The sequence below is a fragment of the Ranitomeya variabilis genome, chromosome 3, assembly GCF_051348905.1.
Source record: "Ranitomeya variabilis isolate aRanVar5 chromosome 3, aRanVar5.hap1, whole genome shotgun sequence".
Lineage (NCBI taxonomy): Eukaryota > Metazoa > Chordata > Amphibia > Anura > Dendrobatidae > Ranitomeya > Ranitomeya variabilis.
In genome coordinates, this window is record NC_135234.1 from 255,058,818 (window position 1) to 255,082,530 (window position 23,713).

At 43.3% G+C, this 23,713-nt stretch overlaps 1 protein-coding gene across 5 annotated transcripts in view; it reads right to left on the reverse strand.

Annotated features, from left to right (window-relative positions):
* NAV1 (neuron navigator 1) overlaps positions 1-23,713 on the reverse strand; it is a 205,512-nt gene that overhangs the window by 19,220 nt on the left and 162,579 nt on the right. For 4 of the 5 annotated variants that reach the window (XM_077295397.1, XM_077295399.1, XM_077295396.1 and 1 more), the window contains 2 exons: positions 6,184-6,380; positions 5,340-5,458 (listed from right to left, as the gene is read on the reverse strand). In XM_077295397.1, the coding sequence (XP_077151512.1) occupies positions 5,340-5,458; positions 6,184-6,380 (316 nt within the window). Of the gene's footprint in view, positions 1-1,677; positions 1,813-5,339; positions 5,459-6,183; positions 6,381-23,713 lie in introns of those variants that run through there. The other variant, XM_077295400.1, reaches the window with a different exon arrangement.

A 23,713-nucleotide genomic window follows, 5' to 3' on the forward strand; every position in this document is an offset into this window, starting at 1 on the left:
GTATATAGATAAATCATTAACCTTGCATGTGTGGTTCGGCTGCTTTTTACAGTATGTAGTAAGAGAGTCAGATTAAAAGCAGCTGTGTACTCCTTTTATTAAATTAACCCTTTAAAAACAACTATGTTCACTTCCTGCAGACTAACCCTTTACAGCATTTCACCAATGATGAGTCCTCTCTGAATCCTGTAATCTAGCTTAATGCTACATTTATCATCATTTGCTCTATGATGCATATCATATGCTTTATGGTTACTAGCATGGTGTACCTAATAAAGTGGCCGGTGAGTGTATACTTACCTTGTAATGTCTTCACATCCTGGCCCATCCAGATGTGTCCGGATCCCAGAATTCCAAGCGGCGGAAGTTCACCGACCTCCATATTGGGACACCCAAGTGGGTGTCTCAATATGGAAACTGCTGGTGGTACCAACCTCTTGCGCGGTACCACCAGCGGAACACGGTCGCACCACACACACACACACTGTATACGCCGTATATGCTGTACGCACCACACACACACACTGTATTCGCCCTACGCACCACACACACACACAACATACACAATGTATATGATGTACGCACCACACACACACTGTATACGCCGTACGCACCATACACACAAACACACTGTATACGCTGTATGCAGACTCTTGCGCAGTACCACCAGCGGAACACCATCGCAAACACGCCGCCTCCGGGATCAGTCGAATGATTCACTGACCGCCGCCATCTTTGTACAGGAGGAGCAATAACCAGAAAAACTGAAGCATATAGATCACAAAGAATGTAAAAAAAGGGAATATATTTTATTAACACTAAAGATATTATAAAATACAATCCAGTAGCAGTTAGAACATAATAGCACATACAGAGCTAAGAGTTAAGACGGAAAATATGAACTGTTTTAAACCAGCCTGTAATGAGTTTTGGAATCAATCAGGCTGACAACCTTTGGAGAGGGCTCAAATCTGCTATAAGGAGAAAAAAACATTCAGACATTCTATAGCTTGAGATTTGCACTGGAAGAAAGGTCCAACCAAAATATGCAAATAGCTTACAGATCACTACAAAAAATATTAGGAGGCTGTCATTGTTGAAAAGGTTATGTAGTGAAAAAAAATATATATATATTTTTAAAATGACCGAAAAGTATGTTGACATGTCAGCCCTTTTGTTGAATATATAGTTGGACAGATATCCATCCATCCATCCATCTATCTATACAGCTCTATCAAAAATTAAGAGACCACTGCAAAATGTTCAGTTTGTCTGATTTTTCTCTGTATAGGTGTATTTTTGAGTAAAATGTAAATTGTTCTTTTATTCTATAAACTACTGACAACATGTCTCTGAATTTCCAAGTAATACATTTTGTATTTATTTTCTGAAAATGAGAAATGGTCAAAGTAACAAAAAAAAGCATTGCTTGCAGACCTCAAATAATGCAAAAAAACCAAGTTCATAATCATTTAGAAACAACAATACTAACGTTTTAACTCAGGAAGAGTTCAGAAATCAATATTTTGTGGAATAACCATGATTTTTAATCACAGCTTTCATGCGTCTTGTCATGCTTTCCACCAGTCTTTCACACTGCATTTGGGTGACCTTATGCCACTCCTGGTATAAAAATTTAAGCAGTTCTTTGTTTGATGGCTTGTGACTATCCATCTTCCTCTTGATTAGATTCCAGAGGTTTTCAATGGGGTTCAGGTCTGTAGATTGGGCTGGCCATGACAGCATGACAGGAATTTGATGTGGTGGTCCTTCATCTACACCTTGATTGACCTAGCTTTGTAGGTCATTGTCCTGCTGGAAAAACCAGTCCTCAGAGTTGGGAAACATTGCCTGAGCAGAAGGTTGCCTGGTTGCTAGGGAATCCCCACATGTACTTATGCTGGCTATCAGATGTAAATCATTCAGCTGCAGGAAGAAAAACTAAATCTCCGAGCACTAAAAAATACTCGGAGGACCCCCGAGCGTGCTCGAGAAACGAGTATATTCGCTCATCACTAATAATTATCGTATTTTCCGCTTTGTAAGACGCAATTTATTTCCCCCAAATTTGCGGGGGAAAATGGGGGTGCGTCTTACAAAGCGGATATACCGCTTACTGTTACAGGCTGGGATGAGGGGGTGTCCGCCGCCACAGTTGTCCGCTGCCGCCCACCACCGCTGCCCGCTGCTGCCCCGGGTGATGCTGGAGGCTCCGGTGCTGCAGGGGGCTCTGGCGACATTTTGTGAAAGACCAGAGCCCCCTGGCAGTTCGTCCACGCTTTCCTGTATGACTGACTCAGGGAAAATGGCCGCCGGAATCTCGGGAGATCAGATTTCAGGGCTGAGATCTCATCTCTCGAGATCTTGGTCCCAAGATCTCCATCTGCGCATGCGCCGCCTCCTGGCGGCCATTTTCCCGAAGTCCACCGCACAGGAAAGCATGGACGAACTGCCGGGGGCTCTGGCCTTTCATAAAATGTCGGCAGAGCCCCCCCGCAGCACCGGAGACAGCCCTACAGCACCGGAGACACCCCTGCAGCACCGGAGCCCCCCTGCAGCACCGGAGCCCCCCTGCAGCACCCCCTCATCCCAGCCTGCAGCAATGCTCCACTCCTGCCTCCAGCAACGACCCTGGGACCTTGATCCACCGCAGCCACAACCCCTGGTAAGCAATAAGACGCATGGATTATAAGAAGCCCCCCCAATTTATTAAAAAAAGTTTTTCCTATTTTTCTCCTCAAAATTTGGGGTGCGTCTTATAATCCGGAGCGTCTTACAAAGCGAAAAATATGGTATATATTAAAAGGAGGTTCTGAACAAATCCAAATCTTTTTAGATGCAATCTGTCAGATAATAATTGTAGTTCAAAGTCAGCCCAGTGCTCTATCAACCAACAACTCTCTTCCTCTGCTGAAACCTCAGCCTCTCAGTAAGATCCCTAAACTCCCTTTGCCCTGTATGTGACTATAAGGCACTAGCAATATTCCGCAGAACACTACTGGTGTATAATATTCTTCAGTTTTTCACCTAACTTTCTAAACTGACGTTTTAAATCCACCTGCCACTAACTATGATTAATTCTAATATAAATACACAGATTATTTAAAGGCCAAAATGGACTGAGATAGCTGGGTCAATGCTGGTCCCAACTCTATATCACAGATCATCATCTACCGAACCCTAGCAGCAGGGAGACGTGAAACCATTTAGTTGAGATCCAGATGACAGATTAATCAGTATTTCTGATTACATATTTCCTTATTACCACCGTATGCTTGGCCTACCTGATTTTTCACAAATAATTTTACATGAAAGGCAGTAATTCTAGGATAATGAGCTTGGTTAAGGTCTCCAAGTTCTCACTAAATAAATTTAATACCATATCACAACATGCTAGCAAAACTCTTGAAATAAAGCTTCAAGTTCACTTGCAATTCACACCAAAGCAAATAAGTTGAGACAAATTTTGTCATGTCATCTCCCATTAGGGGATCACAAAATTATAATTTTATTTTCTCAGACTGACAATTTTCTGCCACATATCTCAGGGTATGGTGAGCCAAGAGAAAAAGTAAGGGCGGATGCATACAGTGCCTACAAGTAGTATTCAACCCCCTGCAGATTTAGCAGGTTTACACATTTGGAATTAACTTGGCATTGTGACATTTGGACTGTAGATCAGCCTGGAAGTGTGAAATGCACTGCAGCAAAAAAGAATGTTATTTCTTTGTTTTGTTTTTTTTTAAATTGTGAAAAGTTTTTTCAGAGGGTCATTTATTATTCAACCGCTCAACCCCCCAGAATTCTGTTTGGTTCCCCTAAAGTATTAAGAAGTAGTTCAGGCACAAAGAACAATGAGCTTCACATGTTTGGATTAATTATCTCTTTTTCCAGCCTTTTCTGACTATTTAAGACCCTCCCCAAACTTGTGAACAGCACTCATACATGGTCAACATGGGAAAGACAAAGGAGCATTCCAAGGCCATCAGAGACAAGATCGTGGAGGGTCACAAGGCTGGCAAGGGGTACTAAACCCTTTCCAAGGAGTTGGGCCTACCTGTCTCCACTGTTGGGAGCATCATCCGGAAGTGGAAGGCTTATGGAACTACTGTTAGCCTTCCACGGCCTGGACAGCTTTTGAAAGTTTCCTCCCGTGCCGAGGCCAGGCTTGTCCGAAGAGTCAAGGCTAACCCAAGGACAACAAGGAAGGAGCTCCGGGAAGATCTCATGGCAGTGGGGACATTGGTTTCAGTCAATACCATAAGTAACGTACTCCACCGCAATGGTCTCCGTTCCAGACGAGCCCGTAAGGTACCTTTACTTTCAAAGCGTCATGTCAAGGCTCGTCTACAGTTTGCTCATGATCACTTGGAGGACTCTGAGACTGACTGGTTCAAGGTTCTCTGGTCTGATGAGACCAAGATCGAGATCTTTGGTGCCAACCACACACGTGACGTTTGGAGACTGGATGGCACTGCATATGACCCCAAGAGTACCATCCCTACAGTCAAGCATGGTGGTGGCAGCATCATGCTGTGGGGCTGTTTCTCAGCCAAGGGGCCTGGCCATCTGGTCCGCATCCATGGGAAGATGGATAGCACGGCTTACCTGGAGATTTTGGCCAAGAACCTCCGCTCCTCCATCAAGGATCTTAAGATGGGTCGTCATAACATCTTCCAACAAGACAACGACCCAAAGCGCACAGCCAAGAAAACCAAGGCCTGGTTCAAGAGGCAAAAAATCAAGGTGCTGCAGTGGCCTAGTCAGTCTCCTGACCTTAACCCAATTGAAAACTTGTGGAAGGAGCTCAAGATTAAAGTCCACATGAGACACCCAAAGAACCTAGATAACTTGGAGAAGATCTGCATGGAGGAGTGGGCCAAGATAACTCCAGAGACCTGTGCCGGCCTGATCAGGTCTTATAAAAGACGATTATTAGCTGTAATTGCAAACAAAGGTTATTCCACAAAATATTAAACCTAGGGGTTGAAGAATAATTGACCCACACTTTTATGTTTAAAATTTATAAAAATTTAACTGAGCAACAAAACTTTTTGGCTTGTAAGATTTATGCATCTGTTAATAAATCCTGCTCTTGTTTGAAGTTTGAAGGCTCTAACTTATTTGCATCTTATTAAACCTGCTAAATCTGCAGGGGGTTGAATACTACTTTTAGGCACTGTATGTACTCCCAACATTTTCACTTTCTTTAGCAAATTCAATAGGCTAAACAAACACAGAGATCTCCATCCCTTTCTTGAACCTCTTCCCACACAAAGCAAATCCTTGATATACCTCGTTAACATTGGAACAAGATCATAATATAGTAGTACACTTGCCTTAAGTCCATCTTTGGCTCCTTCTGAAAGGTATGGGATAATAGAGTTATTCCACAGATCTATAAACCATACACGGAAATCATCAATTCCGATTGGACAGGATAAGAAAAAGCAGGGACCTATAAAACAAAAAAAGGAATATTTACCAAATTTTTATTGTATTAAAGGTACCAATCCATTTACAAATAAAAGATCTATGAAAGCTAATAACTAACAGGCATGCATTGGCACACAGGTGAAGAGGTGAACCCCCCGGTGGGACCCTGTATAGGAGTGGGCTCCCGCACCTTCTTATAAGCAGTAGCTGGCACAAATCATGTGATTCATCATGTACAGACCAAACCAGAATCCCACAATTCATTCAACTACCCAGTTTATTACTATATAGATGCATAGATAAGTTTGTGAATGAGGGTAATGTAATATTTGCATGGGGGTGAACAGTGGCCCCCCAGAGCCAATCCAATGTTACTGGTGGTCCCTTGGCAGCTCAGTCCAACACTGATAAGAAATACTTATTATGCAACAAGTGTCACTAATCACCAATTTTGGGTTTCAGTTAGGTTGCACAATGATACTGAGTACTGTATGTACAGTATAGTGTAAAGGAACAGGTAACATTACAAATGTGACTGCATAACTAAACATACCAGAGAATAAAACTCAAATGTAAAACTCTGTATTTACTAGTCTATATAACTGATATATGCTATGTCTGACATTGTTGAGAGGCATGGAGACATTTAATGTATGTCCAAGTAGAAATTAGAATGAAAAACTAACAAAAGTTCAGCAAATTTTGGGAGAACATAATGTAAGGCTATTTTGTTCTGTTTTTGCATACCTATGAGGAAGTCTGAAGTACTGTGCTTCTCCAGGAAAGTGTGCAAATGGTACCACAGTCGGGGGACCCAGTCAAGAATCTTGAGCAGCTCCCCATGTCCAGTCCCAATCCCTCCTTCAGACTCTAGTAGCTTTCGACGTAAATATCGACCTAAGAACCCATTTGCTGGTTCCACATTGTTAGAGAAAGTTAGCATCCTGTGAAAGACAAAATCATTTCCATTGGATCAGTGAGAGACAGTACGGTAATTAGTATCCATAATATCCAAGTTGCACTCTCAAATGAGTTGAACATATCAATATTTAATTTTCATTTATACAATTTAAAAAAATAAATTACATGTCATTAAAAAATAACAAGAGAGAAAATTATTGTTAAAAAATTCACAGGATCTGTAATTTTCTTTTCGGGAAAAAATAATTTGTGTAAATGTATTCCAGACCACCTGTGGATTGATTTTATCTACACCAGATATTTTGTTGAAAATTTTATGACTTGAAAAAACTGAAAATGATGATCTTCATATCGAACCTATAAGGCCGGCATCACACTCAGCGTAGGGAAATACGGTCCGTATTTTACAGGCGTAATACGCAGAAATGATCCCAAAACAGTGATCCGTATGTCATCCGTAGGCAGGGTGTGGCTGCGTATTTTGCGCATGTAAACCTCCGTATGTAATCCGTATGGCATCCGTACAGCGAGATTTTGCCTTGCAAAATGGACATAGAATGGATCCATGGGCTCAAATATTCGTGAAAACATATATACAGTCTATATATATGTATATATGTCAGTTAGACACACATATATATATATATATATATATATATATATATATATATATATATATATATATATTTATATTTCATACAGAGCAAGATAGCAGAAAAGCCGGTAATTCAGTTGTCGGCTTTTGCTATCTCCTTCCCAAACCCGACATGATATGAGACACGGTTTACATACAGTAAACCATTTCATATCCTTTTTTTTGGATATTCCTCACTACCAATGTTAGTAGAGTGTGTGTGCAAATTTTGGGGGCTCTAGCTGTTAAAATAAAGGGTTAAATTGCAGAAAAAACTGGCGTGGGCTCCCGCGCAATTTTCTCCGCCAGAGTGGGAAAGCCAGTGACTGAGGGCAGATATTAATAGCCTAGAGAGGGACCATGGTTATTGCCCCCCCGGCTAAAAACATCTGCCCCCAGCCACCCCAGAAAAGGCGCATCTGTAAGATGCGACTATTCTGGCACTTAACCTCTCTCTTCCCACTCCCCAGTAGGGGTGGGATATGGAGTAATAAAGGGTTAATGCCACCTTGCTATTGTAAGGTGACATTAAGCCTGGTTAATAATGGAGAGGTGTCAATAAGACACCTATCCATTATTAATCCAATAGTAGTAAATGGTTAATAAAACACACACACATTAGGAAAAAAGCATTTTATTGAAATGTTGTAATAGGGTGTTGTAATAGTTTATTATACTCTCAATCCAAATGACGACCCTCATTCTGTAAAAAAGGAAAAATAAAAAAACAAGAATATCCCATACCTTTCCGCCGTTACAGTCATGTCCCACGATGTAAATCCATCTGAAGGGGTTAAATAATTGTACAAGCAGGAGCCTGCTAATGCAGCTGTGCTCCTGACTGTAAAAACTGGGGAATTAATTGAAAGCAGGGGAACGTAGCTACCTAGACTTGCGGTGCTGCGCCCCCTGCTGGCATAACCTCATATGAACTCTAGCGTGAGAAAATATTCAGAAAAATTCCCTCGCTAGAGTTCATATGAGGTTATGCCATAAGGGGGCACAGCACCGCAAGTCTAGGTAGCTACGTTCCCCTGCTTCCCATTCATTCCCCAGTTTTTACAGGCAGGGGCGGCTGCATTAGCAGGCTCCTGCTTGTAAAATTATTTAACCCCTTCAGATGGATTTACATCATGGGACATAACTGTAATAGCGGAAAAGTGTGGGATATTGGTTTTTTTTATTTTCCTTTTTTACAGAACGAGGGTCGTCATTTGGATTGAGAGTATAATAAACTATGACAACACCCTGTGTCTTTATTTCAATAAAATACTTTTTTCCTAATGTGTGTGTGTTTTATTACCCATTTACTACTTTTGGATTAATAATGGATAGGTGTCTTATTGACACCTCTCCATTATTAACCAGGCTCAATGTCACCTTACAATAGCAAGGTGGCATTAACCCTTTATTACCCCATATCCCACCGCTACTCGGGAGTGGGAAAAGAGAGGCTAAGTGCCAGAATAGGTGCATCTTACAGATGTGCCTTTTCTGGGGTGGCTGGGGGCAGATGTTTTTAGTCGGGGGGGGGGGGGGGCAATGACCATGGTCCCTCTCTAGGCTATTAATATCTGCCCTCAGTCACTGGCTTTCCCACTCTGGCGGAGAAAATTGTGCGGGAGCCCACGCCAGTTTTTCCCGCAATTTAACCCTTTATTTTAACAGCTAGAGCCCCCAAATTTTGCACACGCACTCTACTAACATTAGTAGTGAGGAATATCCCCCAAAAAAGGGATATGAAATGGTTTACTGTATGTAAACCATGTCTCATATCCTGTCGGGTTTGATAAGGAGATAGCAAAAGCCGGCAATTGAATTACCGGCTTTTCTGCTATCTTGCGCTGTATGAAATATACTGTAAATATATATGTGTCTCACTGACATATATATATCCCTATACTATGTGTAGACATTTATTTTACCTATTATATTCTAATTTGTCAGTGTGATTTTACTATACACCGCACTGAATTGCCGGCTTTTCTCTAGAACACCGATGCATATTTCTTGCAAGTCACACACATGGTCTGTGTGTAATCCGTATTTTTCTCACCCCCATAGACTTTCATCGGTGGATTATTTGCGCAATACGCTGACAAACGCTGCATGCTGCGATTTTCTACGCCCGTAAAATACAGCTGGGAAATATACGGCAGATAGGAGCTGCCCTGTTATGATCTGGTGACCTTGGAGCCGCATGAAACTTTCTCTGGAGTCGGTGGAACCTGTACTGACCGCAAATCCTGAACTAACACCGCAACTAGAAGTAGCCGTGGGGTGTGCCTAACATACCCTAGACACCTCGACACAGCCGGAGGACTAAATACCCCTATAGATGGAAATAGGAATGCTACCTTGCCTCAGAGCAGACCCCCAAAGGATAGGCAGCCCCCCACGAATAATGACTGTGAGTAGGAGAAGAATAGACACACGCAGGTAGAAAACAGGATTTAGCAAAAGAGGCCACTCTAGCTAAATAGGACAGATTACTAAGCGGTCAGTATTAAAACCCTTCCAAAAATATCCACAGCAGATAATACAAAAAGTTCCACAATCTAACTAAAGACATGGAATGTATATCTGCCACTCCAGAGAATCCAACAAGACTGAGAAAAAAACAGACACTTATCGTTGCTGATTTGGCAGAAAGGCAGGAGGAACCAGGCAGAGGTCCTACACCTCCCAACAACAATTGACAACTGGCAAGGACTAATGAATCCTGCACGCCTAAATACCAGTCAGAACTGCAATCAGCAGATACACCTGACCAGGACTGCAACTCAGGGGCAACTGCATTACCACCTACAACCACCGGAGGGAGCCCAAAAGCAGAATTCACAACACTGCCCTATAGAGAATCATTGGTCCGTGTGCAATGCGTAGTTTTTGGGCCTCTCATACGTCCGTAAAACTCTCTAGTGTGACGCCGGCCTAAGTCAATTGATGTTACTCAAACCATGCTGCTGTATTGCAGCCTGGCTGTGTGATTGCAGCCATTTATTTTCTCAGAAATGCTCCATTGTTTCTGAGAAAACACAGTTTGAAGAACCACAATCATCCATCTTCTCCCCTCCCTGTTCCAGTTGATTGACAGGTCACAATAGTTCAGCCAGGCTCTAATTCATGCTGGCAGTAGTTTGGGCCTCAGGAGCAGAGTGTCAATTTCCCTGCTAATATTTAATATGTATGAGACAGCCTGTGAGAAAAAGAAATACAAAGGACTCTTTATTACCTAACTTAGATCCCAGAGCCAAATCCCATTATTGAGATCTTGTAGGAGATCAGAAAAAGACTGCTTAAAGGAGAAAAGGGTTTCTCAGAAAGTGATGCACTAGGACATGTGGGGACAAGTATACATACCTAAGATGAGAAAAAACTCCCAGAGGCTGCATACTTGCCTAAATGACTTCTGAGCCGCAGGATACCACTAATGATCACCAACAGCTTTACCTCAGATAAGAGACCAATCCAACCCACATAAGTAAACAGAAAGGGTAGCATGTCACCCACTGTCGAACACAGACAAAAGACGGCCCCTGTGTAAGAGCAATATATGGGCCATTTGCAGTCCAATAGTTCCTCATAATGTTTTTGAGTTGGAAAATGGGTCCCCTTACCTCTTGGGCCCTTGTGCAGCTGCACAGATTGAACCAATAATATGTCCGCCCCTGATGTCCCACAGGTCAGTCAGACTCCAAAATGGGCACAATCTGGAGCCCATGTACTCCCCTCTAAGGAACATAGGTGAAGAAAACTACCAAACTAGATGGACATCACCTCTATAAGCAAACGGATTGCTTTCCAATAAAGAAAGAGATACATGCATGTGAGAAGAGACTGCACTTTCAAATATAGCAAAGACATTGTATTTAGTGCAAAATCATACTAAACATAGACATAATAAAAAATGAGAACATAAAACTGTGTGTATTACCACATGTCCTCATCCAAAGTAACTGAGAAAAGGGCTACCCATGCCATATGACAAATAAAATATAAATCTCCAGGAATAGAAAATGGAGGTGTCAAAGCACAAAGAGTACATAAAATATGCAGCCCCACATAAGGACACTGCCACAAGCATGTTTCATTGTAGGCACCATGCATTAAGAAAAATGGTGCCTACAGTACAATATTGCCGTGGCAGTGTCCTCATGTGGGGCTGCATGATTGCTGCTGGTGTTGGGGAGCAATGTTTCACTGATGCTATCATGAATTCACATGTACTGCTCTATATTGAAAGAGAAGATGCTACCATCCCTAGGTAACATTGGTAGACGCGCAACATTTCCAAAATACCCACATGATCTAAAGCACACATCTGTTGCATTTCTGAAGAAGAACAGGATGAGACTCAGTGATCATATCTCCAGATCTGGACCCAATCGAACACCTATAGGATTTCTGAAGAGACAAATTGAGCATCATTCTACATACAGCATCCAGGCTCCAAAACAGGGTCTTTCATGAAGAATGGAAAAACATAGATAGATATGCCTAGAAGACTTGGTGCTGTGCTTAAAAATTATAGGAGGTCACACAAAATACTGCATGTAGTAGTTTTGATGTGGGGTGTATTCAGTTTTGCATTAAAAATTTTGAGTTTTTGTAATGAAAGTTATAGTATTAATCTTACTTTCATGTTAAGGGTTAAGAAAATGTTCTATGAAACTCATATATCTTGGTATATCTTTGCCTGATGAAGAGACGTATGTAGTCTCGAAAGCTTGCAATTTGTTACCATCTTTTCAGTTAGCCATTAAAAGGTATCAACCACTGAGGACTCTCAATTCTAAATATTTTTCTATGAAACTCAGTCATTTCAAATTGTTGGAAATTGTTATTGTGTTCAGTGAGTATAAAATGTTACTTTTCAAAGGGGGTGTATTCATTTATGCTGAGCACTGTATCATTAGAATTACAGCAATGTAGGTTTTAATAGCAACTTGGTAGAGAAAAGACCACAGGATCTAGATGCGCAATAGCAGTATGTGGTACCTAGAACATAACTTTTAATGTACATTAGATAAAACCAAATGAAGCGAAAACAAGAAGACAAACATGAAATAAGGACCTAAAGTGCAAAGACTGTACAACAAAACACTATTTACCTGTGGGTTGTAGCTTAAAGGGAACCTGTCACCCCCAAAATCAAGGGTGAGCTAAGCCCACCAGCATCAGGGGCTTATCTACAGCATGGACCTCCCGCCCAGGTGAGTATAATCTAACCTCTTTTTCTCATATGTCAGGTTACATCGGGGGCTTATCTACAGCATTACAGAATGCTGTAGATAAGCCCCTGATGCCGGTGGGCTTAGCTCACCGTCGATTTTGGGGGTGAGAGGTTCCGTTTAAGGGTGTTTAATGCCTTCCCTAAATGGATCTATAGGGTATGTTCCTTGGCAAATACAATGACACCTCTAGCAAAACAGACTCTGTCACAGGTACAAAAATATGTAAAAAAGACACATGTGCCACCCCTTTTAAATGCCATTCAGCTTTTCGGTGCAATATGTGTACATTCACTTCATATTGTTTTATTTAATCTAGATTAAAAGTTATGTTACAGGTACCACATACTGCTATTACGCAATGGAGGTTGTAATTTCACTTTGTTATAATAAGCTCAAAATATGGTGAGGTGCTCTTCTCTGGGATGTACAAATTGTGAGAAGGAGGACTTATTCTATAGTTCATCCTACAGAGCAGGGGTCGGCAATTCATTTTTCCGAGGGGCCACATGAGAGACCATGACTGTTGTGGCGGGCCGAACTAATAGCTTGAAACTAATTCTACTCAATATTAATTTATTAATATTATTTGTATCACTTAATATTGAGCATAATTAAGTATGCCGACACCCCCTATATATCTTTGAACCCCCCCCCCACAGCCCCTTATATACAGCATGAGCCTCACACAGCCTACTACATATGCGGCATGAGCCCCACACAGCCTTCTTATATACAGCATGAGCCCCACAGTCTCTCCACATACTGAATGAGGCCCCACACAGCCTCCCATATACTGCATGAGGCCCCCACAGCCTGCCCATATACTGAATGAGCCCCACACAGTCTCCCCATATATTGCATGACAGTATACAGCCTTCCCATAGCCTCCCCATGTGCAGCAAGAGACCCCCATAGCTTCCCCATGTGCAGCATGACACCTCCATAGCCTTCCCGTGTGCAGCATGTCACCCTCATAGCCTCTCCATGTGCTGCACGTCACCCCCATAGAATCCCCATGTTCACCTCCATAGAATCCTCATGTTCACCCCCATAGAATCCCCATGTTCACCCCCATAGAATCCCCATGTTCACCCCATAGAATCCCCATGGTCTGTCTCTATAAGGATGTCGCTAAAAGGATAATAACAAATATTATAGCAGAAATATGCCAGAAAAATAACCCCCTGCTATAGATGCTTCATTTTTATTTTTATCTTTGCTATGCTTTGTTATTGCTATCAATCTGACAACCCATCTGCTTCATCCTCAGGTATGTCCGCTGGCTGCTACCCCAATCCCATCACCATCACGCAACTTTCCTGATCTTCCTCACCATGCAATTTCTTCCTGGTATGTCCGCTGGCTGCTACCCCAATCCCATCACCATCACCCAACTTTCCTGATCTTCCTCACCCTGCAATTTCTTCCTGGTATGTCCGCTGGCTGCTACCCCAATCCCATCACCATCACCCAACTTTCCTGATCTTCCTCACCCTGCAATTTCTTCCTGGTATGTCTGCTGGCTGCTACCCCAATCCCATCACCATCACCCAACTTTCCTGATCTTCCTCACCATGCAATTTCTTCCTGGTATGTCCGCTGGCTGCTACCCCAATCCCATCACCATCACCCAACTTTCCTGATCTTCCTCACCATGCAATTTCTTCCTGGTATGTCCGCTGGCTGCTACCCCAATCCCATCACCATCACCCAACTTTCCTGATCTTCCTCACCCTGCAATTTCTTCCATCACCATCACCCAACTTTCCTGATCTTCCTCACCCTGCAATTTCTTCCTGGTATGTCCGCTGGCTGCTACCCCAATCCCATCACCATCACCCAACTTTCCTGATCTTCCTCACCCTGCAATTTCTTCCTGGTATGTCCGCTGGCTGCTATGACTGTTTTTTCTGTTTTTTTTTTTTCCCTTCCCCTGCATGTTTTCTCATTTTAATTCCTTGATGCCAATGCACAGTTTGGCTTTATCTTTCCATTTGGATCTATTTCCCCTTGCATTTTCCCTTCTGACTTCTAATTAATCCCCTCCTGTGTCTGTGACCAGTCTTCCTGCTGCCCCTCCCTCCTGATCACACCTGGCCGATTTCATGAGCCCTTAGCCTGTTATAAATTCAGAGTCACAGGTCACTATAAGGATGTCGCTAAAAGGATAATAACAAATATTATAGCAGAAATATGCCAGAAATGAGCCAGAAGTGAACAGAAGGTAAGACTAACCACTGTTAATAACTGTACTAAATTTCATTCCCTTTCCGCCATACTTATTGTCATCATGCTGACATACGCTCTAACAGTTCTGGCTCCCTTAATCCTCACTCTCCTTCGCTATCCTCAAACTCCATCACCCCCTAACCTAGTAATAATCTCGCCTTCCCTCCTGCCTCCCCACCTGACCACCTCTGCTGACCTGCTCCTCAACCTCAGATCTCTCCTAATAACACACAAAGCAAGCCGCCCACTCTCCTTCTCCCACCTGCTCTGTCTCTCTCTGCTTCTCCTCACTGCTGGAGACATATCTCCCAATCCTGGACCCCCACAGCTCATACCTCCCATTACTACCCCCTCCTATCGCTCCCAACCCAATATAAACACCCGAAATCTTGCTCAAATCCGTGCCCATGACGCCCACCCCCCTGCACCCTCTCTCTGGATCACTATGGAATGCCCGCTCCATCTGCAATAAACTCCACGTGATTCACGACCTCTTTACATCTCGAAATCTTTTCTTTCTGGGCATCACCGAAACATGGCTGACACCCTCTGATACAGCCTCCCCTGCTGCACTATGTTACGGTGGCCTCCACTTCACCCACACTCCTCGCCCTGGCAACAAACATGGTGGAGGAATGGGTCTTCTCCTTTCTTCCAACTGTACCTTTAACCCAATCCCACCTCTACCCTCCCTTATCCTCCCCTCTTTTGAAGTCCACTCTGTCCGCATCTACTCCCCCTACAACCTCCAAATGGCCTTCGTATACCGACCTCCAGGCCCGACCACTGCCTTTATTGACCAATTCTCCACCTGGCTCCTTCACTTTCTCTCTGCTGACATTCCCACCATCATCATGGGTGACTTTAATATCCCCATTGACACCCACCAGTCAGCAGCCTCCAAACTCCTGTCTCTTACTTCATCCTTTGGACTTACTCAGTGGTCCTCCTCAGCCACCCACACAGACGGACATACATTAGACCTGGTCTTCACCCGTTTATGCTCCCTATCTAACTTCACTACCTCCCCTCTCCCTCTATCTGACCACCATCTACTCACTTTCTCATCCCTGTCCTCTTCACCTGTCACCCACGTCCAGCACCATGCGCACCCACGCAGGAACCTCGCACACCTAGACTCCCACACACTCTCTGACTCTATCCTACCACTGTCCTCTATATCCTCACTCCACGACACAGACACTGCCACTGCTTTCTACAATGCCACTCTTGCATCAGCTATTGACACGATTGCCCCTGTCATGCATAGCAGAGCGCGACGAACCAATAGACAACCCTGGCACAATAGCATCAATAAAAAGCTTCGGCAAGTATCGAGATTTGCAGAACGGCGTTGGAAGAAAACGCACTCACAAGATGACTTCAGTGCACTCAAACAAGCAACACTGGCATTCAAATCAGCTCTCACCTCTGCAAAACAGGCCTACTTCACAGCCCTTGTATCTTCCTTATCCCACAACCCCAAACAGTTGTTCAACACTTAACTCCCTCCTCCGCCCACCACTGCCGCCTCCGAGTTCCCTAATCGTTGCCGAGGACTTTGCCACGCACTTCAAAAATAAGATAGACCAAACAAGGCAAGTCTTTGTTGTCCAACCACCACAACCCCTTTCTGTGAGAGACCAATGCCCAAACCCCATAACTTCACTCTCCAAAATCTCTGAAGAGGAGCTTGCTCGTCTTCTCTCCAAATCACACCTCACCACTTGTGCACTTGACCCCATCCCATCCCACCTCCTCCCCAACCTCACCACCACACTAATCCCATCCCTAACCCATCTCTTCAACCTTTCACTAACTTCTGGTACCTTCCCCTCTGCCTTCAAACATGCCACAATCACACCTATCCTCAAAAAGCCATCCCTTAACCCAAGCGCTATATCCAGCTATCGCCCCATATCATTGCTCCCATTTGCATCCAAACTCCTTGAGCAGCACGTCCATGCTGAACTTTCCTCTCACTTTGCATCTAACTCTCTCTTCGACAACCTACAATCTGGCTTCCGTCCCCACCATTCCACTGAGACTGCCCTAACCAAAATTACTAACGACTTATTTACAGCCAAAGCTAACAGACAATTCTCTATACTCCTCCTCCTAGACCTGTCCTCTGCCTTCGACACAGTTGACCACTGCCTCCTACTACAGATCCTCTCTTCCTTTGGGGTCAAAGACATTGCCCTATCTTGGATCTCCTCATACCTTGCCAACCGCACATTTAGCGTTTCCTTCTCCCATACTACCTCTTCATCTCGCCCCCTCTCTGTTGGTGTCCCTCAAGGCTCTGTCCTAGGGCCCTTACTCTTCTCAATCTATACACTCGGCCTGGGACAACTCATAAGGTCCTATGGCTTCCAGTACCATCTATATGCCGATGACACTCAGATCTACCTCTCTGGCCCAGATGTCACCTCTCTGATCTCCAGAATCCCAGGGTGTCTATCAGCCATATCCTCCTTCTTCTCCTCTCGCTTCCTCAAGCTCAATGTGGACAAATCTGAACTAATTATCTTTCCTCCATCTCGCATATCTTCCCTACCTGATCTATCTATCAAAATAAATGAAATTACACTTTCCCCTGTGCCCAAAATCCGCTGCCTCGGAGTAACCCTGGACTCTGCCCTGTCCTTCAAACCGCACATCCAAGCTCTCGCCACCTCCTGTCGCCTCCAGCTCAAAAATATTTCCAGAATCCATCCTTTCCTCAACCCACACTCTACCAAAATGCTCGTGCATGCCCTAATCATCTCCCGCCTCGACTACTGCAACATACTCCTCTGTGGCCTACCTTCTAACACTCTCGCACCCCTCCAGTCCATCCTTAACTCTGCTGCCCGACTAATTAATCTCTCTCCTCGCTACACTCCTGCTTCCCCTCTTTGCAAATCCCTTCACTGGCTCCCAATTTCTCAGCATATCCAGTTTAAGCTACTAACACTGACCTACAAAGCCATCCATAATCTTTCTCCTCTGTATATTTCCACACTAATCTCTCAATATCTTCCCTCACGTAATCGCCGGTCCTCCCAAGACCTCCTTCTCTCCTCCACACTTATTCGCTCCTCATCCAATCGCCTCCAAGACTTCTCCGGAATATCACCCATCCTCTGGAATTCAGTGCCCCAACACATCCGGTTATCCACTACTTTTGGATCCTTCAAAAGAAACCTGAAAACCCATCTCTTCAAAGAAGCTTACAGCCTGTAAAGACCACACAGCCACCTCAATACCATTGGAGCTACTGCAACCCCTGACCTACTGTCTCCTTCCCCATAATCCTGTAGAATGTAAGCCCGCAAGGGCAGGGTCCTCGCCCCTCTGTACCAGTCAGTCATTGTTAGTTTTGTTTACTGTAAGTGATATTTGTATTTTGATGTAACCCCTTCTCATGTACAGCACCATGGAATTAATGGTGCTATATAAATAAATAATAATAATAGAATCAACATGTCCACCCCATAGAATCCCCATGTTCACTCCTATAGAATCCCCATGTTCACCCCATAGAATTCCCATGTTCATCCCATAGAATCCCCATGTTCACCCCATAGAATCCCCATGTTCACCCCATAGAATCCTCATGTTCACCCCCCATAGAATCCTCATGTTCACCCCCCATAGAATCCCCATGTTCACCCCATATAATCCCCATGTTCACCCCATAGAATCCCCATGTTCACCCCATAGAATCCCCATGTTCACCCCATAGAATCCCCATGTTCACTCCTATAGAATCCCCATGTTCACTCCTATAGAATCCCCATGTTCACCCCATAGAATTCCCATGTTCACCCCATAGAATTCCCATGTTCACCCCATAGAATTCCCATGTTCACCCCATAGAATTCCCATGTTCACCCCATAGAATCCCCATGTTCACCCCCAGAGAATCCCCATGTTCACCCTCATAGAATCCCCATGTTCACCCCCAGAGAATCCCCATGTTCAACCCCATAGAATCCCCATGTTCACACACATGAAAAAAAAACAACACATACTCACCTTGGTCCCGTTCCCAGGCACCCTGCTTCTGCTTCTGTTTCCGATGCACTGACTCTCCGGCGGTAAGCAGCTGTTTCACACGCTGATTGGTGGAGGAAGTGGCCGGAGGCCCCTCCTCCACCAATGCTGACTGCCGGAGACAGCAAGCGAGCGGGCGGGCACGGTGCGGCCCACGGACCTCAGGTTTTCAGACCCACGGCTGTCTCGGTCCGCGGGCCAGACTGACACAGCCAGAGGGTCGGATGTGGCCCGCGGGGCCGCACTTTGCCCAGGTCTGCTATAGAGCAATGATGATGAACTTTTTAGAGACTGAGTGCCCAAATGCCAACCCAAAACCCACTTATATCACAAAGTGCCAACACAGTAACTTAACCCGGGGCCGCATTACAGGAGGCATAGTGGCTCTGACAGAAATCATGGGAGACATGCAAAATACACACACACACACAGACACACTGCCCATATGCTAAATATTTATACACACACTGCCGCTCTGCAAAATATATACACACACACACTGTCCTTCTGCAACATATACACACACACTGCCCATCTACAAAATAAATATACACACAGTGCCCTTCTGCAAAATATATACACACACATTGCCCCTTCTAAAATACACACACACACACACACACACACACACACACACTGCCTATCGGCAAAATATATATACACACACTGCCCCTATGCAAAATATACACACACACACACACAGACTGCAAAATATACACACACTCACTGCACAGCTGCAAAATATATACACACACACTGCCCCTTCTAAAATACACACACACTGCCTATCGGCAAAATATATATACACACACTGCCCCTATGCAAAATATACACACACACACTGCCCCACTGCAAAATATATACACACACTCACTGCACATCTGCAAAATATATACATACACACTGCCCCTCTGCAAAATATATACACACACACTGCCCCTCTGAATAAAGCAACGCTTCATCACCACACACATTTAAAAGCCGCAAATATATTTGAACATGGGAAGAAGGTAGCGGTGTTTCCAAGACCTGGCATGAGTGCCCACTGAGAGGGATTCAAGTGCCCCCTCTGGCACACGTGCCATAAAGCATATGATATGCATCATAGAGCAAATGATGATAAATGTAGCATTAAGCTAGATTACAGGATTCAGAGAGGACTCATCATTGGTGAAATGCTGTAAAGGGTTAGTCTGCAGGAAGTGAACATAGTTGTTTTTAAAGGGTTAATTTAATAAAAGGAGTACACAGCTGCTTTTAATCTGACTCTCTTACTACATACTGTAAAAAGCAGCCGAACCACACATGCAAGGTTAATGACTTATCTATATACTGCTCCAATCTCTGCCTCCTCCTCCATAATATATACAGTATACACTCACCGGCCACTTTATTAGGTACACCATGCTAGTAACGGGTTGGACCCCCTTTTGCCTTCAGAACTGCCTCAATTCTTCGTGGCATAGATTCAACAAGGTGCTGGAAGCATTCCTCAGAGATTTTGGTCCATATTGACATGATGGCATCACACAGTTGCCGCAGATTTGTCGGCTGCACATCCCAAAGATGCTCCATACAAGGCAGGATGGATCCATGCTTTCATGTTGTTTACGCCAAATTCTGACCCTACCATCCGAATGTCGCAGCAGAAATCGAGACTCATCAGACCAAGCAATGTTTTTCCAATCTTCTACTGTCCAATTTCGATGAGCTTGTACAAATTGTAGCCTCAGTTTCCTGTTCTTAGCTGAAAGGAGTGGTACCCGGTGTGGTCTTCTGCTGCTGTAGCCCATCTGCCTCAAAGTTCGACGCACTGTACGTTCAGAGATGCTCTTAGGCCTACCTTGGTTGTAACGGGTGGCGATTTGAGTCACTGTTGCCTTTCTATCAGCTCGAACCAGTCTGCCCATTCTCCTCTGACCTCTGGCATCAACAAGGCATTTCCGCCCACAGAACTGCCGCTCACTGGATTTTTTTTCTTTTTCGGACCATTCTCTGTAAACCCTAGAGATGGTTGTGCGTGAAAATCCCAGTAGATCAGCAGTTTCTGAAATACTCAGACCAGCCCTTCTGGCACCAACAACCATGCCACGTTCAAAGGCACTCAAATCACCTTTCTTCCCCATACTGATGCTCGGTTTGAACTGCAGGAGATTGTCTTGACCATGTCTACATGCCTAAATGCACTGAGTTGCCGCCATGTGATTGGCTGATTAGAAATTAAGTGTTAACAAGAAGTTGGACAGGTGTACCTAATAAAGTGGCCGGTGAGTGTATATATATAGTGTCATGTAAAAGTTTGGGCACCCCTGGTCAAAATTACTGTTACTGTGAACAGTTAACAAAACCTCAAAAAAGGGTGGGAGGGGAAGTCAGGATGAAAATACACATGTAGGTAGTATTTTGTAATTGTAGAATAGATAGAAGGAAAAGCTCCCTACTGACACCCCTACTATTTATGGATCATTTACGGACCCATCGGTGAGCATCCATGTAAAACAAAAAGAATAAAACAAAGATGCAAGTCTAAAATAGATGAATAAAACATAGAATGTTATTGGTCAAATACAAAGGAATAAAAATGTGGGGTGGGGAAAATGACTGGTAGTGCAACAGACGCAGTTCGACGTGAGACTTATATACAGTTGTGCTCAAAAGTTTACATACCCGGCAGAAGTTTTGCTTTCTTGGCCTTTTTTTCAGAGAACATGAATGATAACTCTAAAACTTTTTCTCCACTCATGGTTAGTGGTTGGGTGAAGCCATTTATTGTCAAACTACTGTGGTTTATCTTGTTAAATCATAATGACAACCCAAAACATCCAAATGACCCTGATCAAAAGTTCACATACCCCAATTCTTAATACCGTGTATTGCCCCCTCTAACATCAATGACGGCTTGAAGTCTTTTGTGGTAGTTGTGGATGAGGTTCTTTTTTTCAGATGGTAAACTGCCCACTCTTCTTGGCAAAAAGCCTCCAGTTCCTGTAAATTCCTGGGCTGTCTAGCATGAACTGCGCGCTTGAGATCTCTCCAGAGTGGCTCAATGATATTGAGGTCAGAAGACTGAGATGGCCACTCCATAACCTTCACTTTGTTCTGCTGTAGCGAATGACAGGTGAACTTGGCCTTGTGTTTTGGACTGTTGTCATGTTGGAACATCCAAGTACGTCCCATGCGCAGCTTCTGGGCTGATGAGTGCAAATTTGCCTCCAGCATTTGCTGATAACGTGCTGCATTCATCTTTTCTTCAACTTTGACCAAGTTTCCTGTGCCTTTGTAACTCAAACATCCCCAAAACATCAGTGATCCACCTCCGTGCTTTACAGTAGGATGAAGGGTGTTCCTTTCATCATAGGCCTTGTTGACCTCTCTCCCAGTGTAACGTTTATGGTTGTGGCCAAAAGGTTCAATTTTGGCCTCATCACTCCAAATTACCTTGTTCCAGAAGTTTTGAGCTTGTCTCTGTACTGTTTTGTGTATTGTAGGCGAGATACTTTGTGGCTTTTCTCCTGGCGACTCGACCATGCAGCTCATTTTTCTTCAAGTCCCTCCTTATTTTGCATCTTGAATCAGTCACACCGCTAGTTTTCAGGGAGTCCTATATTTCAGCTGATGTTATTTGTGGTTTTTCTTTGCATCCCGAACAATTTTACTGGCAGTTGTGGATGACATTTTTGTTGATCTACCTGACCGTGGTTTTGTTTTTACATAGCCCCTGATTTTCCATTTGTTAATCACAGTTTGAACGCTGCTGACTGGCATTATCAATTCTTTTTTTTTTTAAACTCTTTTTTTTTATAGATTCCTCAGAATAAAGTTACAAACATATAATATTACAGTATATGGTCAGAATGATCCAGTCACCCTTCACAATAACATGTAGGTAACAGTACACTTTCAATAATAGAGTAAACAAATAAACAAAAAAAAGTGTACAAACAATATAGAACATAGCATATTAAGGTCATTTCCATTATGAAGCATTGCATTCAATTGAATTAACAGGTTCTCTATCAAAATTCAGATCACGTACCAGTTTGGGTCATAATAAAAGTACACTCTTGCAGTTTACACACATCAGGGACAACATCAGGGTTCATATCGTGAGATAGACGCGTTAAGGGTGAATCACACCATCTCTCTCATATCTTATGGAATTTCTGAGGGCATCTTCTATTTCTATATAATATAATATATTTTCATATGGTATTATATCATTCACTAATTTTTTCCACTGATTAACAGTAGGAGGCTCCCTCCCCCATCCACCTTAGTGCTATTGCTTTCCTAGCAATAAATAGAACTTCCCAGACAAATATTTTATCATAGTGAAACCCCAGTTCTTCATCTACAATTCCCAAGATTCATATCTCTGGACTACATTCAATTGGTATCCCAATTATCCATTCTAATGCTCCAGTGTGTTCGTATTATATTACAATTCCAAATAAGAGGTCAGAACATCAGAATAAAGTGACTATGACACCCTCTCGTCCCGTGTGTGAAAAGTAAGTGCCCCCCGGCCCCGTGTGTGAAATTAAGTGCCCCCCGATTCCCCATAACTATGACATTCATCAGTTACCAGTCTGCCAAATCTATGTAGTTTTTTCGGAGTCAGGTAGGATTGATGTAGTATATGTAGTTGAATTAATTTATTATTCGCGGCTGTCAACACCATCGTATGCACCTCTAGGGCATCATTCCACTGATCATCAGTGATAGAAGGAATTAATTGCCAACATTTACTCTCAACAGCAAGTTGGAGTTTCATAGAAAGGTGTATAGGGAGGATATTACGCCTGTGGGCCCTTGAGTTGTTACCACTCCTATCAATGGATATCTGGATATTGGCATCCTCGGATATGGAAACTGATGCATTATGGCATGTCTCATTTGCTAAATTTCTATAAAAATCCCTATGAGTGATCTCAAATTTTATATGAATTTGTTCAAATGATAATAAAATGTCATTTTCAAAAATCTGATTAAGTGTTGTTATTCCATATTGTTTACAGAAAATTGGATAAATAAATAGAAAAACTTGGCACTCATATTGTAAAGAAGGATGAAGGTTATTTATTGCACATCCAGGTGAACAAATCAGTTGCTAAATGTTTTCGGTCCTACATGGACCTTCCTCAGAGCAAGTGAATTTATCTGGTGTGCTGGATTTGGCACAGAAAATTGGGTCCTGTAAGTTTTTGAGGTGTGG